At 42.0% G+C, this 23,179-nt stretch overlaps 1 protein-coding gene across 1 annotated transcript in view; it reads left to right on the top strand.

Moving 5' to 3' along the window:
• Positions 1 to 23,179, top strand: part of HMCN1 (hemicentin 1) — a 313,489-nt gene that overhangs the window by 145,876 nt on the left and 144,434 nt on the right. The window contains exons 38-46 of the mRNA XM_066597086.1: positions 1,676 to 1,858; positions 3,163 to 3,314; positions 5,351 to 5,474; positions 7,542 to 7,717; positions 9,420 to 9,516; positions 10,122 to 10,244; positions 15,768 to 15,929; positions 18,059 to 18,337; positions 22,251 to 22,418. Coding sequence (XP_066453183.1) covers positions 1,676 to 1,858; positions 3,163 to 3,314; positions 5,351 to 5,474; positions 7,542 to 7,717; positions 9,420 to 9,516; positions 10,122 to 10,244; positions 15,768 to 15,929; positions 18,059 to 18,337; positions 22,251 to 22,418 — 1,464 coding nt within the window. The remainder of the gene's footprint in view (positions 1 to 1,675; positions 1,859 to 3,162; positions 3,315 to 5,350; positions 5,475 to 7,541; positions 7,718 to 9,419; positions 9,517 to 10,121; positions 10,245 to 15,767; positions 15,930 to 18,058; positions 18,338 to 22,250; positions 22,419 to 23,179) is intronic.

The raw sequence follows: 23,179 nt of genomic DNA, 5'->3' as shown, positions 1-23,179 counted from the left end.
CGAGGAAGCAGTGAAATTTTTTTTTTGCCCAGTCCCCCTTATTAAGCATACATTACTAATCACCCATGTAAATGACTTTTCTAGCCGGTTTCTACTTACAGTTCCAGCGTTTCAGCAACTTATAAAAAGTTTCCCCAAGATGGCCGCCGGCTCTTTTCCCGTTGCTTGCTGTAGCCCACAAGAAGAAAAAAGAATCACAGCAGCACTCCAAGGATTCAGCCACACCGCTGGTGCAAGGCACTATGCAATAGCCCAGTTAGGGTCCCGACTCCCCGGGTCCACCGTTGGTCATCAATGTAGAAAGGAAGAACCAGGCAGCATTCATTAAAATCCTCTTTTTTTTGAGACATGAGGAAGCAAGCAGCCACGTATCGACCCTGTACTCGGGTCTTTATCAAGCTAGCACCGCCAAATATGTATGGCTTGAGAAAGGTGCTTTACCTCGCACCGAAACGCGTTGCCTTATTAAAAGTTTTGTTTGGTTTCAACATCTGGATCATTACTATGCAATTTGGAGCATAGCTCTATACCTCGTGGTGGATACTCTGAGGAGGGGGCATTTGTGCATCATACCCCCCTCCTTCCAAGTAAGTGTTATACCTCACTATTGTTTACACGTGAATCTGTCCTCAGTTCACTCCACCTGTGAGCGCGGATCTTTTTTCTGACGTTTTTTTCTTTCTTTTTCAGGTAATTAAAAAGGGTTCACTTACTTTTTCTTACAACAGTATCTCACCACACTTTTGTTAGATGAATGGAATTCCTACTGGGTGCTTGCATTCCTCCATATGTTCAATATCTTCTGGAGTAGAGACCACACACCATAATTTTTCAGACTATAAGATACACATTTAGCCAGATAATATCTTGCTAAAAAGTGCTTACATCTTATAGTCTGAAGTAAGTAAGGAGTGTCTGGTAGTGCCAGACCTCCATGACCGCTCCCTAACTGACCATGCAGAGCACTGATAAAGCACTCTAGCCTATCCCTGAGAGAATTGTGCAGCTACATAGTTCTCTTTCTTACTGCCTGATACCAATCTATGGGATCATTGCTGGGCAAGAGAGGATTGTATTCAGCATCCAGAGGAACCTGTTGGAAAGAAACATTGACCTCCCACCTAACACCTCCTCCCAACCTCAGCAGACCAGGAACAGGGGATACGCAGCAGTAATACAGATGAAAGGTCCTAATGTGAGGGACTTTTCTAACCTAATCATGTGACTAGATACTTGGGAGGAGTCAGACCCTGGCAGCAGGAGGTTCAGTGAAAGGTTTTTGGGGTGCATTCACATGTTGATGATTTGCTGCAGATTCTGTCACAGATTTTGGTGTACAGCTGCAGCAGTTATCACCCTTTGAATTGAATTCAAATTGGAAGGGTGAAATCTTCTGCAGATCTGCACCAAAATCTGCAGAAAATCAGCAATGTGGAATGCACCAATAAACTGTTGTGTTTATAGTCATTACAATCAAGATGTCTGTACATAGCGCTGTATGTGTGTTGTGTATTACAGCTTTCTGTGTGTGGTACAAAGTTTTAATTAGTAGAAAAGTTTTCTTTTTTTTACTTTTTTGTTGCGCAAACCAGAGGTGCATCTTATAGTCTGAAAATATAATAATTAAAAGTGCATTACCTTTATTAGACCGTTTCTGCTTTGTTTTTCATCAAAGTTGTCACCTGGTCAAAAGATAACCATCCTATCATAGCCACTAGCGAACCATCAGTCACCATTTCAGATGGGGGGCAAATACTACACATAAGAAGTGTACAGCCATATGAATCTGGTGTCTACAAATGTGTAGCAAGCAACATAGCAGGCTCAGCAGATCTGACGTATGTACTGCAGGTACATGGTAAGTATAATCCGCATTATGTGACATAGAGTAGCTGGAGTATAAACTAGTGCACACGTAAAACCGTTGTGTTTGCCACTTACACTAATGAGAAGTAGACTTCAGTTTTGGTCTGACTTGGCTTTTGGCTCTATCTTTACATGAGTAAAATTCGGCTTTGGAGCCATGTGAAGAGTATATGAATATTTAAGTTTAGGAATATATCTTCACAGTATAGTGATATCTGAGTAAATCTATGCAGCTGTGCAGCGGCGTAACTTGTAGCTCCCGGGCCCCGATGCAAAACTTGTAACAGGGCCCCCAACTATAATGCTTTACTTATAGTACTGGGTTCCCTATATGGAGAAGAGACGCCTTATGGGCCCCCTAAGGGCTCATGTCCACGGGCAAAATATGATTTAAGATCCGCAGCGGATCTCCCGCATGCGGATCCGCATCCCATAGGGATGCATTGACCACCCGCGGGTAGATAAATACCCGCGGATCGTCAATAAAAGGGATTTAAAAAAAAATGGAGCATGGAAAAATCCGGACCATGCTCCATTTTCGTGCGGGTCTCCCGCGGGGACGGCTCCCGCGGGCTTCTATTGAAGCCTATGGAAGCCGTCCGGATCCGCGGGAGACCTAAAATAGGAATTTAAAGTATTTACCATCCGGCGCGGGCGGGGAAGGTCAGCTGTTCCTCACGGCCGCATCTTCCTTGCTTCGGCTCGGCGGATGTGCCCGGCGCATGCGCGCGGCACGTCGGCGACGTGCCGGCGACGTGCCGCCGGCGTCAGGAATTCATCCGCCGGCCGAAAATGAAGATCCGGCCGTGAGAAACAGCTGATCTTCTCCGCCCGCGCCGGATGGTAAATACTTTTAAATTCTTATTTTCGGCGCTCATGTCCGCGGGGCAGGAGGGACCCGCTGCAGATTCTACATGTAGAATCTGCAGCGGATCTGATTTTCCCCGTGGACATGAGGCCTAAGGCTCCTGGACCCGGGTGCAACCGCATTCCCTGCATCCTCTATAGTTATGCCCCTGCAGCTGTGGGAGTATTTCTTAATAACACAAGGCTCCAGGGAACTTCATATTGCCTTACTCATACCCTACAAATCTGTCAATGGAATTCCCACTGTAGCCTTTGATTAATCATTCTGCATCTACTGAACAGTCTGTGGGAATCACAAGAAAGGTAAAATCTTTGGTAATCTGTGTGTCATTGCTGGAATATTCCTGCAGCAAATGCATCTTGCTGGTTAAAGACATACTGATTTGCATGTATTAGAGTTCTCACCAGTATGATTGTGCTTACCTACAGTTCCTCCATCCATTCATGGTTCTAATGAAGTTATTAGTGTGATCGTCAACAATCCCGTGAAACTAGAATGTGAAGCCACAGGCTTTCCAACACCTGGTTTAACATGGCTGAAAGATGGAAGACCAGTGTCCAGTTTCGGTAGTGGAATTCAGGTATTCAGTAACATGTTGAAATACATTTCCCTACCCTATTCTAGGGAATGCTACCCTACCCTATCCTATCCTACTGAAGGTGGTCATACACACCTGGTAGAAATTGGTTGATATTTAAACACAGGTTGAATAATCATTTTGTTGATGTAGTCATGCACATTTTAGTTCATATTGATAGTTACAGTTGTTCAAACTGGCCATAGATGGTATATGTTCATTGATGTTGGGCGAAGAATAAATGATCTTTCACTATGGAATGTTCTTTTACAGAACAATCATTTATGTACTGGCTGACTGCATCATATACAGTCAAGTGACCCTGCGGATCTCTTCCAACCTATGATTCTATGATACTAGCAACTATTGGATGCAAATTTTAAGCATGGCCATCTTCTTTCCACTCTTTGGTCAACTAAAGCGATTCTTCATTGTTAAATTACACGTGAATAGCTATGGTTTTGGTTAAAAGTGTTTAATTTTATCAACTTTATACTAAAATGTATGGCCACCATAAGAAATGGAACCAAATATGGCCATATGTAAACTACAGTATATGATATACTAAAATGTAAGATAATGCTAGATACTATAGTTTTTGAGTGTACATTGTAATACTATAAGAAGATAAAAGTGATTTGCACAGTACCTAGTTGAAGGGGAGAAAAATAGATCCCGTCAGACTGGAATTCGCAGACAGGTGGAATAAATCAATATGCTGGCAGGGCTCATGCTTGAAAACAGTTCTAACCATATATATCATAACCAGAACAACTAATAGAACAAGCCATGATTTTTTTGTCTGATTATTATAGAACCCAACAGGAAAACTACTGTTGCCTCAATATAAAACTCTAGGCATATAGAGGTCCCTTAGAGGTCCACAGATTGCTATAAATGTTGAGTTTCCAGAGCCCTAACATGCTGTGTGCATGAACTCATACAGAGCATTTACACTTAAAACGTCAAAATGCTCTAAATAACTAATACATTAGAGCAGTAGCCAAAGCTCTTTATGTTTTATTTATTTTACTTATAGGGGTGTACAAGAATCAAAAGTTATCTCCTATCCTGTGCATATGGGACAACATCCAGATCAGTGTGCGTCCAATTTCTAGGACCTCCACTGATACTGAGAACAGTGTGGCCCTGAAGAACTCTTCATGAGTGGAGTGTTGCTTGAGCATGTGAACCACTGCTCTCAGGGCCGTAACTATAGGGGATGCAGGGGATGCGGTTGCACCCGGGCCCAGGAGCCTTAGGGGGCCCATAAGGCCTCTCTTCTCTATACTGGGAGCCCAGTACTATGAAAAAAAATATTATAGTTGGGGGCCCTGTTACAGATTTTGCACCGGGGCCCAGAAGCTTCAAGTTACGCCTCTGACTGCTCTGTTTATTTCATTGGGACTTCAGGGGGAAAAACGATCTCTATCCCTGGTAGTTCCATTACAATCAATGGATCGGTGGTGACCATGCTTGACCACCACTCCATTAATTCAGAGACCTTTAGAATCCCAGTTCTTGGGATCGGTAGGGGTCCTAGTAGTCGGTTCCACACTGACCTGAAAGTTATCCACTATCCTGTGGATTGGGTATAACATTTAATCCTAGTAACATAACTTTAAAGGAATACAGTATTGTCACGCTGCCTTTCATTTGCAGCAGGCTTTGTTTTCCCAAACTTGGCAACAGGAAGTGCCGCCATATTAGTTGTCCGAATTATTTAGTACTTTTTTTTAACATTGTAATATTTCTAGTGATAATTAGCTTTATTGTCTATGACTTTAGTCGATATCATTTGCACCTTTTAGTTGTAAGGAGACAATTAGCATTTAGGAAGTTGAAATCTGTTAGACATCATATGCTATATAAATTAACGGTATTCGTTTAACCCTCTGTGTATGTATGGCTTACTATTACCACTGCTTACTCCCGAACATGCATGATACAGTATAGTATGTTCTGTACTGTTCTTTGGGGTTACTTTCACTTAGACATTTGGCCCACCTGACTGATTCTATTGTATCCGTTTGTCTTAGATTACTTCGGGTGGCAGGGTTCTCACATTATCTAAAGCACAGGTTGGAGATTCGGGGAAATATACATGTGTAGCACTTAATGCTGCTGGAGAACAACAAAAGGATTTTGACTTATCTGTGTTTGGTAAGTTAGATTCTGGAACAACATAAAAAATGTTGGAATCAATTTTTTTCTGAAAATGTCTTTTTCCTGTAAAGAAAATTATGTATATATAACCAAAATGGTTCTCAAATTAAAATAGCCACTTCTCCTGCACAAAATACCCCCCACACGGCTATTCTGATGAGAAAATACAAAGGTCACATCCTCCAGAATGCAGAGGGGTGAATAAGGGTCTGTCCAACCTGGCACTTTCACTTAAGTTTTACATATTCGAGAAACATACATAAAAAACACGTAAAAATACATGCATTTTAAGCAAATGTTTACATTTTTAAATCACCTACGCAGTATACATTTTGATATCAAAAACAAATTAAAGCATATGAAAAATGTATACATTTTCCACCGTAAACTCTTTTTTTACTAAAGTTTTTAGTTCAACCCTTTTTTTTTCCCTTCCAGACATTTGACAACAAATAACATATACATTAAGCATATGTAAATGTTAGGCCGTACATTTCCCTACATCTTCCATTGATCGCAATGTTTAAAAAAACGTATGTAAATGTATTTCAATTTCACAAAAAAACCTGCATGGAAACGTATGCCCTGCTAAACGTAGTCAAATGTATGCACTGCTGGACCACATGTAACCCACTATAGCCTATGGGTCTGTTAAACGCTATGTTTTCATCAGTTTTTTTAAATGAGAATATGTGCTCTTCACGTATGACCATAAGACAGTGTGAATGGGCCCTTTACTGGCTGTTTTTTTTAAATTCTAACCTTCTATATCATTAGGAGTTAATATAAATGTAACAACTCCAAATTACGTTTCAACTGTGTTTACGTGAGACAAAAAGTTTAATATCTGCACAAAAAAGTATCATTTCTTGGAGTTCTTTTTCACAATACGCCGCATGCACATAGCAGAGCCATCGAATCCGGCCCTGGCAGCAGTGGTGTCCGCACATACCTGCTTTTCTTGATCTTCATCTGTACTGCGAATGGTATGCATGGATCACTGTCGGACTTGCGTAGTACAGCTTTTTTTTTTTTTTTAAAACACCTGCTTTTCCGGTGGAATCCGCAGTCCATCCACAATGTCAATTGCAGATGGGCCGCGGGTCAGACAGCCTCCATTGACTTCAATGGAAGCTGTCCGTGTGGACACCACAGAAAAATGGAGCATAGTGCGATATTTTTTTTTCCCTCCACGAGCGGAAACCGCAATTAGTTTCCGCTCATGTGCATGAATAATAACTTTTCCATAGCATGCTGTCGGCGGTGTTCGTTGCGGAATCCAGAGGCGGTCGCCTGCTCCGGATTCCGCAATTCAAATCAGTCCGTGTGCATTCTGGCTAAATGTGAATGCTGGAGAAATAAACCATATAATAAACTTTATAATTCTAGTATAATATGATATTAACTGTTAACCTTTCACAAGGCCTCTAGGCTTACTGGACATTAATTTGTAACCATTCTAGATCAACATAGACATTGGATCTCAGTAGTAACCCAATCTTCGTCAGCGTCACTATGTATCGACTTTTAGGCTGAGGCTACACGCCAACTTTGGCCACAACATAGGTCACATGACCAAAGGTCGCTCTGTAGATCTATAACTTCTCATTCTCATTGAAGACAATGGGGTCATGGTGTGACTCATAAGTTGCCTCAACTACAACCCTCAGGTTGCAAAAAATCCACCAAGGTTGCCATGACCACGACCTATAGATCACCAAGAATCCACTGAGATTGCTATGACCCTGACACTTCAGCATGGATTTCAGATATCCAAACTAGGAGGTCAAATCTGTGGCAAATCTACATGTATTTTGGCATGGATTCATTACGGAATTCATTGCAGCAAAATCTATAGTGGATTTCCCACTATAGACAAAATGTAAATCTACCAGAATATATTTTGTCTGAATCCAAATTTTAGTCATAAGAAGACTTTCTACTTATGCTATCTTTCCATTATATCCATCATATGAGACTTTTCTGTTCAGTTATACAACATGGATATATATGAATTTGTAGAAGTTGTTTTATCCTTTGAATGACATATTTGCTCTGCTGCAGTGCCTCCTAACATCATGGGTGAAGAGCAAAATGTATCAGTCCTACTGAATGCAACACTTGTGCTAAAATGTGAAAGCAAATCTGTGCCCCCTCCTATGCTGACCTGGTACAAAGACTGGAGGCCTCTAGTGACCGGTCCTGGTGTTCACATTTATGATAATGGCAGCGTTCTTCAAGTAAGTCAATGCTGTATTACATGTAACACTAGTTATCTTTATAGAAAAACTTTATTAATGTGGAAGGCTGAACAGTATTAATAATCTACATGGAAAAAGGTTTGGTACCGTGTAGAGATGAGCGAACGTACTCGTTTCGAGTAATTACTCGATCAAGTACCGCTATTTTCGAGTACTTCAGTACTCGGGTGAAAAGATTCGGGGGGCGGGGGGAGGCGTGGCGGCGCGGGGGGTAGCAGCGGGAAACAGGGGGGAGCCCTCTCTCTCTCCCTCTCCCCCCCACTCCCGCTGCAACCCCCCACTCACCCACGGCACCCCCCGAATCTTTTCGCCCGAGTACGGAAGTACTCGAAAATCGCGGTACTCGGGCAAAAAAGGGGCGTGGCTGAGTACGCTCGCTCATCTCTAGTACCGTGTTAGCCAGTAGAGCAAAATGTGATTGTTCCCAGCAAGAGAAACCAAGTAATCTTGTAGATATGATACCTTTTAATGGCTAACAAAAATACATGATGTTATAGCGAGCTTTCAAACCTACTTGGGGTTCTTCCTCAGGCATAATATAATAGATCCGAAGAGGCATGCCTAGTCATAAGTATGTGTGTATATATATGCATGCCTCTTCAGATCTATTTCATTATGCCTGAGGAAGAACCCTGGTTAGGTTTGAAAGCTCGCTATAACATCATGTATTTTTGTTAGCCATTAAAAGGTATCATATCTACAAGATCACATGGGTTCTCTTGCTGGGAACAATCACATAATATACATGGTGAATGCTCCATTATCAATAACTGCCTATTGTAATTATATTTTCTGCATGCCAATGAGTCTTTAAATGTAGGATTTTCTATTGCCCTACTTACATAGGGCTTGTTATATTGTAAATGCAGCAGGGCTGCCTGCATAGATTTTCAGCCGCGGCCCTCTGACTCTGTTGCCGCTTTTCCTCTGTTTTCCCATGCTAGTTCTTCTTAGCTCCACAAGTGGGCAGTCTCCACCACCCACTGTCAATTTGTGATGTCAAACTGTCAATGAAGTCGCACATCACCTATTGACAATGAGCATTAGGGACCGCCCACATGACAGATTCACAGCACCTGAAGCCTGATCTAAGAACCCGTATGCGTGAACGGGGGCACGTTTGATGAAAAGAAAAGCGGCAATAGAGTCAGGGCTGTGACTGCATAGCTATGCAACCAGTCCCACATGATAGGTCTTCTTCTTTAATTGCTATATTATTTATTTTTCAGGATATAATTACATATATCATTATAGCCAGAACTTTATAATCTTAACAGTTTAGCTCCTAAAATTCATTTCTCTCTTCCAGTATTAGATGTTTAGTCTTTCCTACATCAAATTACTATATAGATTGCGCCTTATATAATTCTAGCTCTCAGACTTAGTACTATATTGATATGGCAGAGAATGCTCTCAGTTCAGCAGCTACCAAGACTGTGAAAGCAGCAGCGGATGAGAATGGACTATAATATAGGCTGTAAAGTAGTGCAGTGCATTTTCCCAATTGTTCAAGCTTTTACCTATGTTTTTATGCAAGTATTTAATATATGCTTTAAATCAATTATTGACATGTTTCATTAGTGAATCATGAAAAAAAACAATGTAAACCTTAATTCTACCATTGTATGGAAATATCAATGAACCCAATATGCAGTATTACTTTCACTATTATGTTTTACAGATTGAGAATGCTCAGGTGAAGGACTCTGGGCGATATTCTTGTGAGGCCGTTAATATCGCAGGGAAGAGTGAAAAAAACTTCATTGTGAATATTTTGGGTATGAAGTCTTTTGTTTTCTGCTTCATTTTAAATTTGTAAGGAACTCCATTATATTAAAGTGAGCTTAGAATAAAAAGGTTGATTTTTAACTCCATATTGCAATAGAATCATAGAATGGTAGAGTTATAAGGGACCTCCAGGGTCATTGGGTGCAACCGCCTGGTCAGTGCAGGATTCACTAAATCTGACAGTCAAAGAATTGTGCTTTCGATGATCGCTCAGACAATGAAGTAAATAGACTGAAAATCTAGCCACCTGCTTCCATTTACAGTATACAGGCCATCATTAATAGATGTTCACAAAGGCCGATCATCGTTTGATTCTTATGTCTGCCTAAACTGAACGATGAACACTAAGCAAACAAATTATCATTCATTCCGAACCATGCAGGGATTGAACTTGCAACCTTCATGTCGTGAGCGAGAGCTTAGGACTGCATATTGCTTCCTTAACACTCTGTGCCACACAAGGCAGTCACTTTTTATCGTCACTTTGCATAAGTTCTTGAAGACTGTTTTAAAAAGTCCTTCTATCTGCACAATACTTAATTCTTTGCCATTTCCTGAAATATCACTTATATTTCTCATGTTTACTAAATCTCAGTGCCCCCAAAGATTAAAGGTTCATCTGAAGAAGGAGTTGTTACGGTGATCGAAGGAACATTAATAAGTCTTGTGTGTGATTCCAGCGGAATTCCGACTCCTGCACTGACTTGGACAAAGAATGGTTAGTATATTACTTACACTGAAATACTTTGCGTAATACAGGTTTATATGACATGGGTTCTGTATGGGTTTTCTACCAAGTACTTTGAGATATCAGAATGTTTTGTGCTTCTATTTCCTCATATGTACTACACACTTCTTGTCTCAGTGACAAGATATTCTTCTAACCTGTAGCAGCCATGGTAGCTCATTCTCCATCCTCCAATATCATTCAGAAAAAATGATTGGTCCTAGCAGGCAACATGGCAACTTGTAGTCTGAGCATTGAGGCCTTCAGCTAGAATCTAGTCCAAAATACAGAAGCTTCCCTGTATGGATGGGACAAGCTTGGATGGAGATATGCCACATACCCAGTCTTTAATGGGGGATGATTGAAATCAACTATTGGGGAATATATTTGTCAGCTTTCATTGCTGTGGGGCTCCTAGAGTTCCTGCTAAACCAACTCCACCTGGTGGAGCGCCAAGAACTGTTTTGATAGAACTCCTACACTATAAAGATTGGAACATTATTTTAAAGAAAGCAAGGGAAATTAAAGCAATAAGGCCTCATGTCCACGGGGAAAATCAGGCCCGCTACGGATTCTACATGTAGGTCCCTCCTGCCCCGCGGACATGAGCGCTTAAAATAGGAATTTAAAAGAATTAACTCACCCGCAGCGGACCGGGAAGGTCTTCTCTTCCTCACGGCCGGATCTTCTTTTTCGGCCGGCGGATAAACACGTCATGCCGGCGGCACGTCGCCGATGTGCCGCACGCGCCAGGCACATCCGCCGAGCCGAAGAAAGAAAGATCCGGCCGTGAGGAAGAGAAGACCTTCCCGGTCCGCTGCGGGTGAGTTAATTCTTCTAAATTCCTATTTTAGGTCTCCCGCGGATCCGGACGGCTTCCATAAGCTTCAATGGAAGCCCGCGGGAGCCACCCCGCGGGAGACCCGCACGAAAATGGAGCATGGTCCAGATTTTTTCATGCTCCATTTTTTTTAAAATCCCTTTTATTGACCATCCGCGGGTATTTATCTACCCGCGGGTGGTCAATGCATCCCTATGGGGTGCGGATCCGCGTGCGGGAGAAGAGTTAAAATCCGCTGCGGATTTTAATTCTTCTTTTGCCCGTGGACATGAGGCCTAACTATGGACAGTCATCGTAAAGCTGTCTTTTCAGATTATTCAGGGGACATACAAAAAAACGGATGCAGTTTCAAGATGTTGAGAGAAGGTTACGGGGTTTACAGCGGCTTTATGCTATTTTGTATCCAGCATGGCTGAGAGTTGTGATGCAGGGGAGACTTTTTTCTTCTAGGGATTGCTAATTCTACGGATGCCACTTCCTGAATTGCTAAATATGACAGATATTTATATAACAGTAATATAAGTAGTCCATTTTATTTGAGGACTATTGTTAGAGTATATGACCGCTTGAAATGAGATTATTTGTTAGATAGATAAGAGGTTCCTGGGTACTGCGTCTTAGTATTAGTGACTTTAATGTGATATTGTTTGCTTTTAACCACTTTCACTACGCCTAGGTGATTAGAGCCCATTATTTCCATTCTCTGTACTCTAGTTATTCATGTGGAGTCAGTGTAATGATTCGTAAAAATATATCTTTTAAATGTGAGAAGAGATGAGCGAGCATACTTGCTAAGGACAATTACTCGATCGACCATTGTCCTTAGCGAGTATCTCCCTGCTCGGAAGAAAAGGTTTGGCTGCTGGGTGACAGGTGAGTTGCGGCAGTAAGCAGGGGGGAGTGGGGGGGAAAGAGGGAGAGAGAGATCTTCCCTCCGTTCCTCCCCCTCTCCCCCGCCACTCCCCGCCCGCCGCTGGCAGCCGAACCTGGCAATGCTCGATCAAGTAATTGCCCTTAGCGAGTATGCTCGCTCATCTCTAAATGTGAGTCATCTTTTATATATTTAATGAGGAAATTTTTTTTGTTTTAAATGTATTATTGAGCAAAAGAAATATTTTTTGGTGGCAATTAGAGATGAGCGAGCGTACTCGTTTAGGCAAATTACTCGAGCGAGTATGGGCATTTTCAAATACATGCCTGCTCGTCCGAAAAGATTCGGGGGCCAGCAGGGATGAGCGGTGAGTTGTGGGAGTGAGCATGGTGGAGCAAGGGGGGCGGGGTAAAAAGAGAGAAAGATCTCCCCCCCCCCCCCCGTTCCACCCCGCCGCCCACAAATCTTTTCAGGAAAGCAGGCATGTACTCGAAAATGCCCATTCTCCCTTAACAAGTACACTTGCTCATCTCTAGTGGCAATATATATTTCCCTCTCTGTATCCCAGCGAATGTATTAACAGCTGTGGCGGGGGATTCTTTACTCCCTGTGGGGAGTCCCCTTGTCACTGAACACTGACAGTGCTGTCACAGTGTTCAGTGGCAAGGGGCTCCCCACGGGAAATATTGACATGCACCACGGACCTAAGGTGCACGCATGTCCTATCTTTTACAAGTGCGCGCGCTTGCATGCCTGTAAAACACGGACATGTAAACAAACCATAGGAAACCAATGGTTCTAATAGACGCACAGTTTATACATATGCACATAAACACGCTAGTCTGATCGAGACCTCAGACGTTAACAGCGGGGATCACTGACCCAATTGACCCAATTGATGTTTTCTGATCTAACAGCATCCACATGACGTTAAGGGGTTAATGAATCATTGCATTAATGTATACTTTAACCATCAATGAGAGATGCTATGATAGTCTTAATTCCTAAACCAGGAAAGGATTTGTCTCCTCCTGACTCCCATCGTCCAATCTCTCTGTTGAACACTGATGTTAAAATTTTGGCAAAGATACTTGAGAATAGATTACCTTCAGTAATGACTCATTTAATACATGAGGATTGGTCCAACTTCATGACAAATGAATCAACTACTATTACTTTAAGGAGGTTAGATCTGAATCTGTAGGCGGATCATTGACTTTGTGTCAGCAGGACTGCTTTTTCACTGGATGCTGCCAAAGCGTTTCAATGAGAAATTTTTGGCATAGATAGAATGCTCTATTCAATGCCAGGGGCCAGAGTGAGAGTAAATGGTTATATCTAGGGATGGATAATGTTAGAGAGGGGAACAAGGCCAGGGTGTCGCCTGTCCCCTCTTCTCTTTCCCTTGATAACGCAGTCATCTGATATAGTTGGATTGCAGTCTGGAAAAATGGAGTAACGTATCATACTATATGTAGATGATCTGTTGTATACAGGGGATGTGAGTAGAGCAATGAGTCCTATTATGCCCATTTTTATATATATTTGGTAATATAATGGGCCTTGGTATTAACTGGGGAGAATCTGTAATTCTTCCTTTAGATCCCTTGCCGCTAGACTATTCATTGGAACATACACAATTACAAATGTTTGGGAGTTGTGGTGTCTGCTAAACTTCAAGACTCTGTCTCTGCCAATTTGCTTCCATTGGTATAAACGTTTGAGAATAAGGTCAACGTCTGGAATCATCTTCCATTCTCGATAATTGGCGGGGGAAATCTTATTAAAATGGGTATGATGCCACAACTCCTTTATATACTTCAAAATTCTCCTGTTTGGATTCTATCACAATATCTTTTTAGATTTCATACAATATTTAGCGAGGCTTTTTTATAGTTTCTAACAATTTAGAGAACTTTATGGGGTTCCCCATAACTACTTTTTCCAGCTACTTCAGTTACGACCTGCTGCTCAGGCCCTTTGTTCAATTTTCTTAGGAATTCTGGAGCTAAGAAGGGTGATATATATACACTATTCACAGCAATTCTTAACCTAAAATATTTAGGCCATGTTAGCAAAGATAAATTGACCACAGTCTTGCATATTATTCCAATGATATTTCTATCTGAAAGGCAACAAGTATTCAGTGCACAGACTTTATCGTACCCCATTAAAATTGTTTAACTTGGGTATTAGATTAAACTCAGATTGTCCAAAATGTTATATGGATGGCACAGATTTAAATAGTTTGGCCTGGGATTGTGTAAAATTATGTGAACTTCGTAATGGGGTACTAGAGATGATTATAAAAATATACATTGATGATATTGATCTTAAGGTGGCTTCACACTACATGCAAACTCTGCGCACGCAAAACACAGAGAACCCTTTGATATCAATGGGTTTATTCTCATGAGCTTGTTTTTGTGCATGCTCAAAAAAACCCGCAGCAAGCTCTATTTTTGTGTCCATTTGCGCAGAAAGGCCCCATAGAAGTCTATGGGAGGTGTGTAAATACGCAAGCGGATATGTAAAACAATGTTCGCAAATGCAGGGAGAAGAACACATCTGGACCTCATAAGACTCATAGCCGTTTAATGCACAGAAAGGGTGTGTTTTGGGCATATCAACTGGCCCTACATGCAAGAAAAGTATAGCACTATGCACCTATATGCACGCAAATCTACCTCATCCAAACTCATCCTTGGATAGGATGAGTTATCAAAAAAGGGTCTGTTTAAGTTTGAGGAAATTTGGGGAAGGAGGTCTAATATACTGCATATGATGGATTACTCGTATTGGGTATTGGTTGCATTGAGGTTTTGTATAAAAGTTAATGGGATTTAAAGAGGGTGAGGGAGAGAGGTGAGAAGGTGGAGAAGAGTTAGGTGTTTTTTTTTCTTTGTATGTGTTTGCATTTTTGGGGGGGGGATTATGATTTGCTTAGATATAGTTATGAGTGTGGCAATGATATGTTTCATGTAAACTGTGCTTATGCATATAGAAATGTGTAGAAATGCAAGGCGCTCTGTCATAAAAAAAAAATCAAGACTTACCTATTCCTCAAACGTCAGTCTTCTTACCGCATCTTCTCCTCGCCGATCTTCTCCTGGCTCTTGCAGTTCTCCGGTTCACCTCACTGCAAGCCGGTCGATTGTTCTTCTTCCAGTGACGAAGTGTCCTTTCTCGGCATTCTCCTTCCTTCAGATCAATCTACGCTACATCACTAGTGATGTAACATTTATTGTCTAGCAAGGAATGCTGAGTTATTGCCGAGACTGCACATGCGCGCTGTCTCACGACAATAACATATGAACATTCGCGGCGAGACAGCACCTATACGCAGTCTTAGTGATAGCTCGGTATTCAATGCTAAGCAGTGAATGCTACATCACTACGGATCCTCTTCGTCCTGTTTTGGAGTGTCCATTCTCAGCAGTCTGCTTCCGGCTGGTCACTGAATGCTAGCTCAGTGACCAGCCAAAAGGAGACTGCTGAGAATGGACGCTCCAAAACAGGAAGAAGAGGATGCAGCTGGTTTGCAGTGAGGTGACCCGGGGACTGCAGGAGCCAGGAGAAGATCGGTGAGGAGAAGATCTGGTAAGAAGTCTGCCTAGGTAGGAATGGGTAGGAAGTATTAATTTTTTTTTCTAATGACAAAACCCCTTTAAGGGGTAATTTTATAAAAAATTTAACTTCAATAAAAATGATCTGGTTTAAAAAGGAAAAAAAGAAAAAACAAATAATAACTCAAACCGTGATGGTAGCGTGAAAAAAGACACTACGTTTTTCTGTTTTGCAGGTTTTCCGCTGAATCTAGAGGAGTCAGGACGCATTCGCTATCTTTCTGGAGGTCATCAGCTTCAGATTTCAGCTGCTGTGAAGACGGATGAAGCAGCATACACTTGTACTGCTGTAAACTCTGCAGGGATTGTGACAAAGAAGTATAATGTCACAGTTTATGGTAAATGATAGTAATAGTATCCTTATTAATACTTCGTTATTTCTATTATATAAGAACATTATATATTACATCAACCCCCTTAACGACCACCCATACGCCTTTTGACAGTGGCCGTTAAGGCTCTTTATTCTGATGCACTGTCTTTTGACAGCGACTGCATCAAAAGCCTGGCACGAGTGTGCCATGCCAGGGAGAGCGGGTTCTCAGCTATTGGATAAGAGCCTAGTACCTGCTCAAACATCAAAAGCCAGAGAAATCTTCGATCCCCGCTATTTAACCCTTTACATGCCGTGGCCAATGCATGATCACGTGGTCCTGATGGGTTACTATGGCACCCGGAGACTTGAATATGGCCTCCTAGCCTGCCAGCTACCGTGGCCTATGAGCTTTATAGGCTTTGTAATGCACTGCTATATTGAAGTATAGTAGTGTATTAAAAGAATGATAAAATATGGTGATATTCAAGTCCCTTAGTGGGACAAAAATAAAAAGTTTACAAATTTTTTTTTTTTTTTAAAAAAAGGTAAAAAATAAAAATTTCAACCACCCACCCCCAAATTACACATGTGGTATCACCGTGTTCATAATGACCCAGAGAAAGAGTTAGCACTTTAATATATGGATCACTAGATGATAATATAAAAAGGTACAATTGATTCCACAAAACAAATCCCTTACACAGCACCATTGACAAAAAAAGAAAAATGTTAGGGGGTCTTTGAGTGCAGCGATAAAAAAAAAATTTAAGCATGAAAAAGTTATGAAGAAAAAAATAACTATATCACTTTGGTATATTGACATAATTTCACTGACCTGCAGAATTAATTTAACATAGTATTTATACTGCATGGTGAATGGCGTTAAAAATAAAAAACATGCCAGAATTGTACATTTTGTTACTCTTGCCTGTAGAAAAAAAATGGAATACAAAGCAATGAAAAGGTTATAGTTTCCCAAAAATCACAGAATGACGACTAGAGTTCATCCCATAACCCCCCTCCCCAGAGCTGTCGATGGAAAAATAAATATGCTCTGGCTCTTGGAATGCGGCGATACAAAAGCAAATCTTTACAAAAATGTTTTTTGCGTACAAAAATAGCAAAACATTCAAAAAACTGTATAAACTTTGTATCACCAGAATTAACGTTATCACATTATTTATTTTATACATTTCAATAAAAATGAAATCCAAAAAACAAATGGCAGAATGTCTTTTCTTCCTGTTTGTGTGCATGGGGCCTAACCACCAGAGTTTTTTTTTCTGGCAAATAGACTTTAATACCTGTACTTCTGCAAGGCTGCTGTTACATACAATAGCCTACAGCTCGTAGTGCTCCATTAATATACTTGGCATAGGATTTAAGGAAAAGAATGGAAAACCAAAGAGATTCATTCTGTGTACAATATAAGTTCTAAATAAAAAATAAACAAATACACTTTTTTAAATCAAGGAACATTGATTTCAGTGCCCGTTAGCTGAGATCAGTGTTTGCCAACTCCAGTCCTCAGGGCATTTCAACGGGTCATGTTTTCAGGATTTTCTCAGTATTAGGGCTCTTTCACATGGGCGCTGCAATTTTTGGCCGCCCAAATCGTGCCCGAAAATCGCATTAAAGAGGCAGCTGTGATCAAGTCACGGCTCTATCTCCTGCTTTATAGCCCATTCAGGTGGCAGGGTGTGGCATGTATACGGTGCAGCCCGGAATACTGTCAGCTGGGGGCAGAGAGTTCCGTTTTTTAGCAGTGGGAAGGGCTTAGTGGAAAGGCATCTCCACATGCAGCATGGCAAATTTGTTATAATTTATTCCAGAAACTTAAATTATGTTAAAAAATCTAACCCAGCTCACAGCCGTTGTCGATCTGCATCTCTGGCACACAGACAGCCAAAGGAACATCAAATGTATTTACTAATGTGCACTTCTTAATAAACTTAGTGCCTCTTACTCCTGGGCACTGGTGCTACAGACCGGCATAAAGTCAGTAGCCTTTATGTGTTTGAATATGTATGCACAAGTTCTAAAGTATTTCAGCAGAACATTAATGGTTACAATGTTACTTGTTTCTGCATTGTGATGATACTGTAACTTCTAGTGTGTATTTGTAACTCAAGTATATTTCACTTGGTACAGTACGTCCTAATATATTTGAAAATCGAAAAGTTCCTATTGAAATTGTGAAAGTCCAGGGAACTAATGTAACTCTTGAATGTGACTCAAGTGGAGATCCAGTGCCCATGCTGACCTGGCTGAGAGACGGCACTCCTCTGTCTACTGGAAATGTCAAGTTCCTCAACAATGGAAGACAGCTACATTTAGAAAACATTCAGCTATCTCACTCTGGCCGTTATGTGTGTGTAGCAGTGAATGTGGCTGGACAGGCTGATAAAAAGTATGACTTGAGGGTACTTGGTAAGTAGCTTTGTTGCTGTAACAGGATTCCCAAAATCTCAAGTGCTTCAAGCAGATTCCAAAGGCGTAGTGCATGAAAAACACTTTTGTGTATTAAGTAAATTAATACCTCCTAGTAATGTTCCCATCTTGGCAAACGCCAACCTTTTCGATTCGGAAAGCTTGTGTCAAGTATATACACTCGTTGTCAAAAAAAATCCCTTCCCTAGAAGAAGTTGTCAGAATTGAATGAAACTATATGTGGGATTGCAGAGCTGATATACGTAAGTGATTACAATATCAGAGCAAAAGAAAATTTATTGTGGAAAATTGAACACTTGAAGGGAGGCTCTAAAACCCTCTTGTACCGCCACTAGCTTGGATAAAAGATGTGATACGGGAGACATGGGGGCATACAGGTTCCATGTCTGAGCCTTTAAATTGTACAAACTCATAGGCTGTTAAAGTTTGCATCTCACACGGTCCCGTACATGTTCTATTGGTGATACATTTTGTGACCGAGTAGGCCACAGAAGTGTGGAAATGTTGTGGAGACATTCCTGTGACACCTTTTCTGGGCAAGATACTTAAGTACACGAACCCACTTCAAGGGTCCTCATTGTCTTGCGGGTCCCTACTCTAACTGGACAACTTTCACATGAAACCCACCTGCGTGTGGGGCGATCGTCCCGACCAGGATGGCCCCGCGCTGGAACCTAGGGACCTACCTGGATCTAGATGACAAACAAAACACAGTAGGACTGAACACAACTTACACCAACATGCCAGGGATTTGCATACAACACCGAACACCATGTACCCTGAACAGGACTCTTCACACCACACGTCCGGGACATGAACTGACATGTAGAAACATGACACTGTTCACACTGAACACATTAAACAAATAGAGGAAAGACCAGCAGCCTACCAGAGGAGCTGGTATATATGAGCAGCAGACCTGGTGGTGATTGGATGGCTGGAGAAATCCACACCCAGCCAGGTCAATTTCACTCCCCCATGCTGCTGGAAATCTATGTAGTACAACAGATCCCAGCAGCACACCCTAACACTTAATGGGTGCCGTGAGACCAATGTCCTTCAGCTAAGTACCTGGAAATGGTTCAGACAGACACAGGGGCCTGTAACAATGGTGCCACCTGTCTCCGGATGGCAGACAACAAAACAGTTGGTGCCGCTTGTGCTTATTGGACGCTACTGGTAATCTGTCGAGGGCGTCCTGAACCCGGTTGCCTTGTATGCATGTGTGAACCGAGAGCAAGGCAGGTGGCTTGGTCTCCGCAACCAGAAAGGACGCACACGGGGTGGTCAAGTTAAGAAAAATGTATTTACTACAGGTTAATAAAGGCAAGTTAATGGTAAAAGAACAGGAATAAGGACAAGCACAATACACAGTATAGTTGGAACAATTCAAGTTAGATTTCACAATATATTCCACGTTTACTATGTCCACCTCCACAGCACGGACACTGAAAGAACAATAGTCCCAAAACTATCCCTAACTGACCCTAACTTCACATTTGGGTGCGCACCCCTCTTACCAGTGGTCCGGGTGGACTGCTTACAGTTTGTAGAAGCGTGCGTTGGGGCCCGATGTCGTCCCTTTCTTGTATAGCGAAGTGTCCTCTCCTCACGGTTATCACAACATCCGAGGCAATAAGATCCTTCTCAGCAGGCGGGAAAACAAAATGGATGAAATGGGATCCAACAGCAAGTAGCTCAGCACACTGACAGTCCTGTAGAATCCATACACCGCGGTGTGATATAAGCCAGGGTTTTGCAGTTACCGTCCGGTACTCAACAGCACTGCCAGTCTTTAGCTTTGGCGGCAATGTCCACAGCCACAATGTCAGTATTACTGGTTAGCCACTGGGCACAGTCCTCCACTGAACATTCTGTCTCTTTATACTCTGTCTGCCTCTGGACTGAATTACACACAGGTTAGCTGCACAGGACAGTCCTCTAAGATCCCCACACACTCTCCATGCAGCACAGACACTTGGTTCCCTCTCTGCAAAGATGGCTGCTGCTCTCTGTGTGTCGTCACATCCTGCTTCCTTCTCATACTGGCAGGCTGACCTCATAGGGGTGTGTCCCTCCAGCATCACATTCCCAGTGCAGGGGCTGCTGACCAGAATCACAGAAACACATATACACTCAACTTTAACACAGTATAAACAAATGAAACTTGGCACATCATTGGGCTGTATATTAGGACAAGTATATGCACAGAAGCAGCACTCCTATTGCCATAAGGCTGGGACACAGTCTGTATATTACACATGCCCTCACATATCCACTGGTCCCAACACCTCCTAACAGTCTGGTGAGGATAGTCTAAGTGACAGGCAATTCATCAATATGACCATCCAGCTTCTCGCATTCCAATAATATGCCCCCTCTAAATTTCTGGTAACTGGGAAAACTGGGAAAAATCTCTTTAAATCCATCATAGAGGCGTCTAATGGGCAACAAGCTCTACACAAGTGGCAGAAGATGTCACTACACAAAAGTAGCCTCTGAGAGCTTTTATATAGGCCAAGGGTGAACCACTTTTAGGGTTTCAGGTGGCAAGACCATTCATCTAATCACAACACAACTCTAATCATTTGTATATCTGCCTGAGATGTAACTGTGTGCTGAGTTTTCAGCAAAATGACAACTCCTTCTAGGTGCTTGATTTTTTTTTGACATAGTGTAGAATCTGAAGGGGATGAAAAAGAAACCTTTCAAGCAATTTAGGGTACTAGTAAAACCCTTGCCAGGCTGCAACTCACAATGTAACCACTTGGTGGCTATAAAGAAAAATATGCATCCCGCTATAAATCTCCTAACAGAGTATGGCCAAATCATGTTATTTTAAAGCTTGCCGGCTTTCCCCTTGGCCCAACATATCCTGAGATGTGTCATAAAGGATAAGGAAGGACACGTCTGTATTTGTCCTTGAAAGTGTCTCTATTTTCATAGTATTCATGAATGAATCTTGTTTATTTGTATAGCATTAATCAGTTGCATAAAATACTGCAATGTTTCCTGTTATCCTTTCTGTATTAACAACAGATTACATTGAGGCCAATATGAATTTTTAGTTTTTTTCCCCATGTGTCTGCATGCCCACTGCAATGCTTATATTTACTTTCTCCATACCTGCTGAGTGGATGGACACTTCTGTCAGGCCGGCTGCACATGACCGGTTCGGATTCTGCATGTGGAATCCGGATGTGACCCCACGTACCTGCAAAATCCCTACTGTGGATGACCGTGGATGCTCGCCATTGGTCACGCGCACTACAGGTTTTAAATTTTTTTAAATTTGTATTTCCTGCTATTAATGATGCGGGTACCTGCAGCTTATTCGCAATGGTAATTGTGGATGGGCTGCAGGTCGGACGGCCCCATTGACTTTAATGTGGATTCCACAACAAAGTACAGCATGCTGTGTTTTTTCTTTTGCTCACGGAATACGCAATTCATATCCGTGAGTGTGAAGGAAAATGCGAAACTACATACCTTTTAATGCGTGCGATTTGCTGCGGATCCTCAGTGCGAACGCCAATAGGAATCTGGTCGTGTGAAGCCGGCCTCACTGTGTGGGTTATCAGATCTGGAATCCAATGAGCGAGGCAGCAACAAGGTTCTTAAAGTCTAATATAATGTGGGCTAGGGTCAGGGGTATAACTAGGATAGCCTAATGTTTGAATGCCTCCTCCCCCTTTGGGAATGAACATTATGGGCTGAAAAGCCCACAGTTGTTTGCATGAACCCTTAAAGTGCAGCTTCTTTTTAAAAATGCCACTAATGCAGCTTTTTGAGCCAGAAGTGGATTCAAAGGAAATGGGGAATATAAAGAAAGGACTTTTATGTCTCCCTTCTGCTGGACTCACTGCTTTTAACAATATATTTGTATATTAAGTTCCACCAGCTTTCTCTGGAAGATTTCAGGAACATGAAAATGTAACCATTGTGGAGAAAAATCCAATGACTCTCACATGTGAGGTTTCAGGGATTCCTCCACCCAAAATAACATGGTACAAAGATGACTATCCTATTACTTCAGATCAAACTCCTCAAGTAATGTCAGGTAACTACTGTGTTTATCTGTTCACTCAAGGACGGATTTCAGCACTTTATGGATCATCGTTCTCCATGCTTTCTTACCCTTACCAGCTTCTTTCAGTTCTTTCATGTGTCTGTTTGTATTTGCCTTGATAGCTGCTCGCTAATTTCAAAGCCCCTGATACTGAATATATTCTGTAGTATTGGGAATGATCCTCGGTTTACCTAACTTTCTGAAATTCCAATGGTTAACCAGTAGCCAAAATGAGATCTGTGTCAACCTGCTATGCCTCCGTACAATCACTGCAAAACAGTTGTATCATTGGGGAATACTCAACAGTCACTGCATTAGTAATTAGAGATGAGCGAGTATACTCGGCTAAGGCACTTTACTCGAGTGAGTAGTGCCTTAGCCGAGTATCTCCCTGCTCGTCTGTGAAGATTCGGGGGCCGGCGGGGAGCGGCGGGGAAGAGCGGGGAGGAATGGAGGGGAGATCTCTCTCTCCCTCTCTCCCACCCACTCCCCGCCGCAACTCACCTGTCACCCGCGCCGTCCCCCGAATCTTTAGAGACGAGCGGGGAGATACTCGGCTAAGGCACTACTCGCTCGAGTAAAGTGCCTTAGCCGAGTATACTCGCTCAGCTCTATTAGTAATCCCTTAAAAACATATTTTTTATTATATACTAATTAGATATACCAACGAACAAACATACATAGATCTAAATCAAGACAGAAGCAATGCACCAGATGAAAAGGAGGATCAATGAATCACTTACAGGGTAGCC

Source organism: Eleutherodactylus coqui, chromosome 3, assembly GCF_035609145.1.
Source record: "Eleutherodactylus coqui strain aEleCoq1 chromosome 3, aEleCoq1.hap1, whole genome shotgun sequence".
In the NCBI taxonomy this organism is placed as follows: domain Eukaryota; kingdom Metazoa; phylum Chordata; class Amphibia; order Anura; family Eleutherodactylidae; genus Eleutherodactylus; species Eleutherodactylus coqui.
Note: the sequence above shows the minus strand (reverse complement) of the source record. Positions and strands in the feature narration are given on the sequence as shown.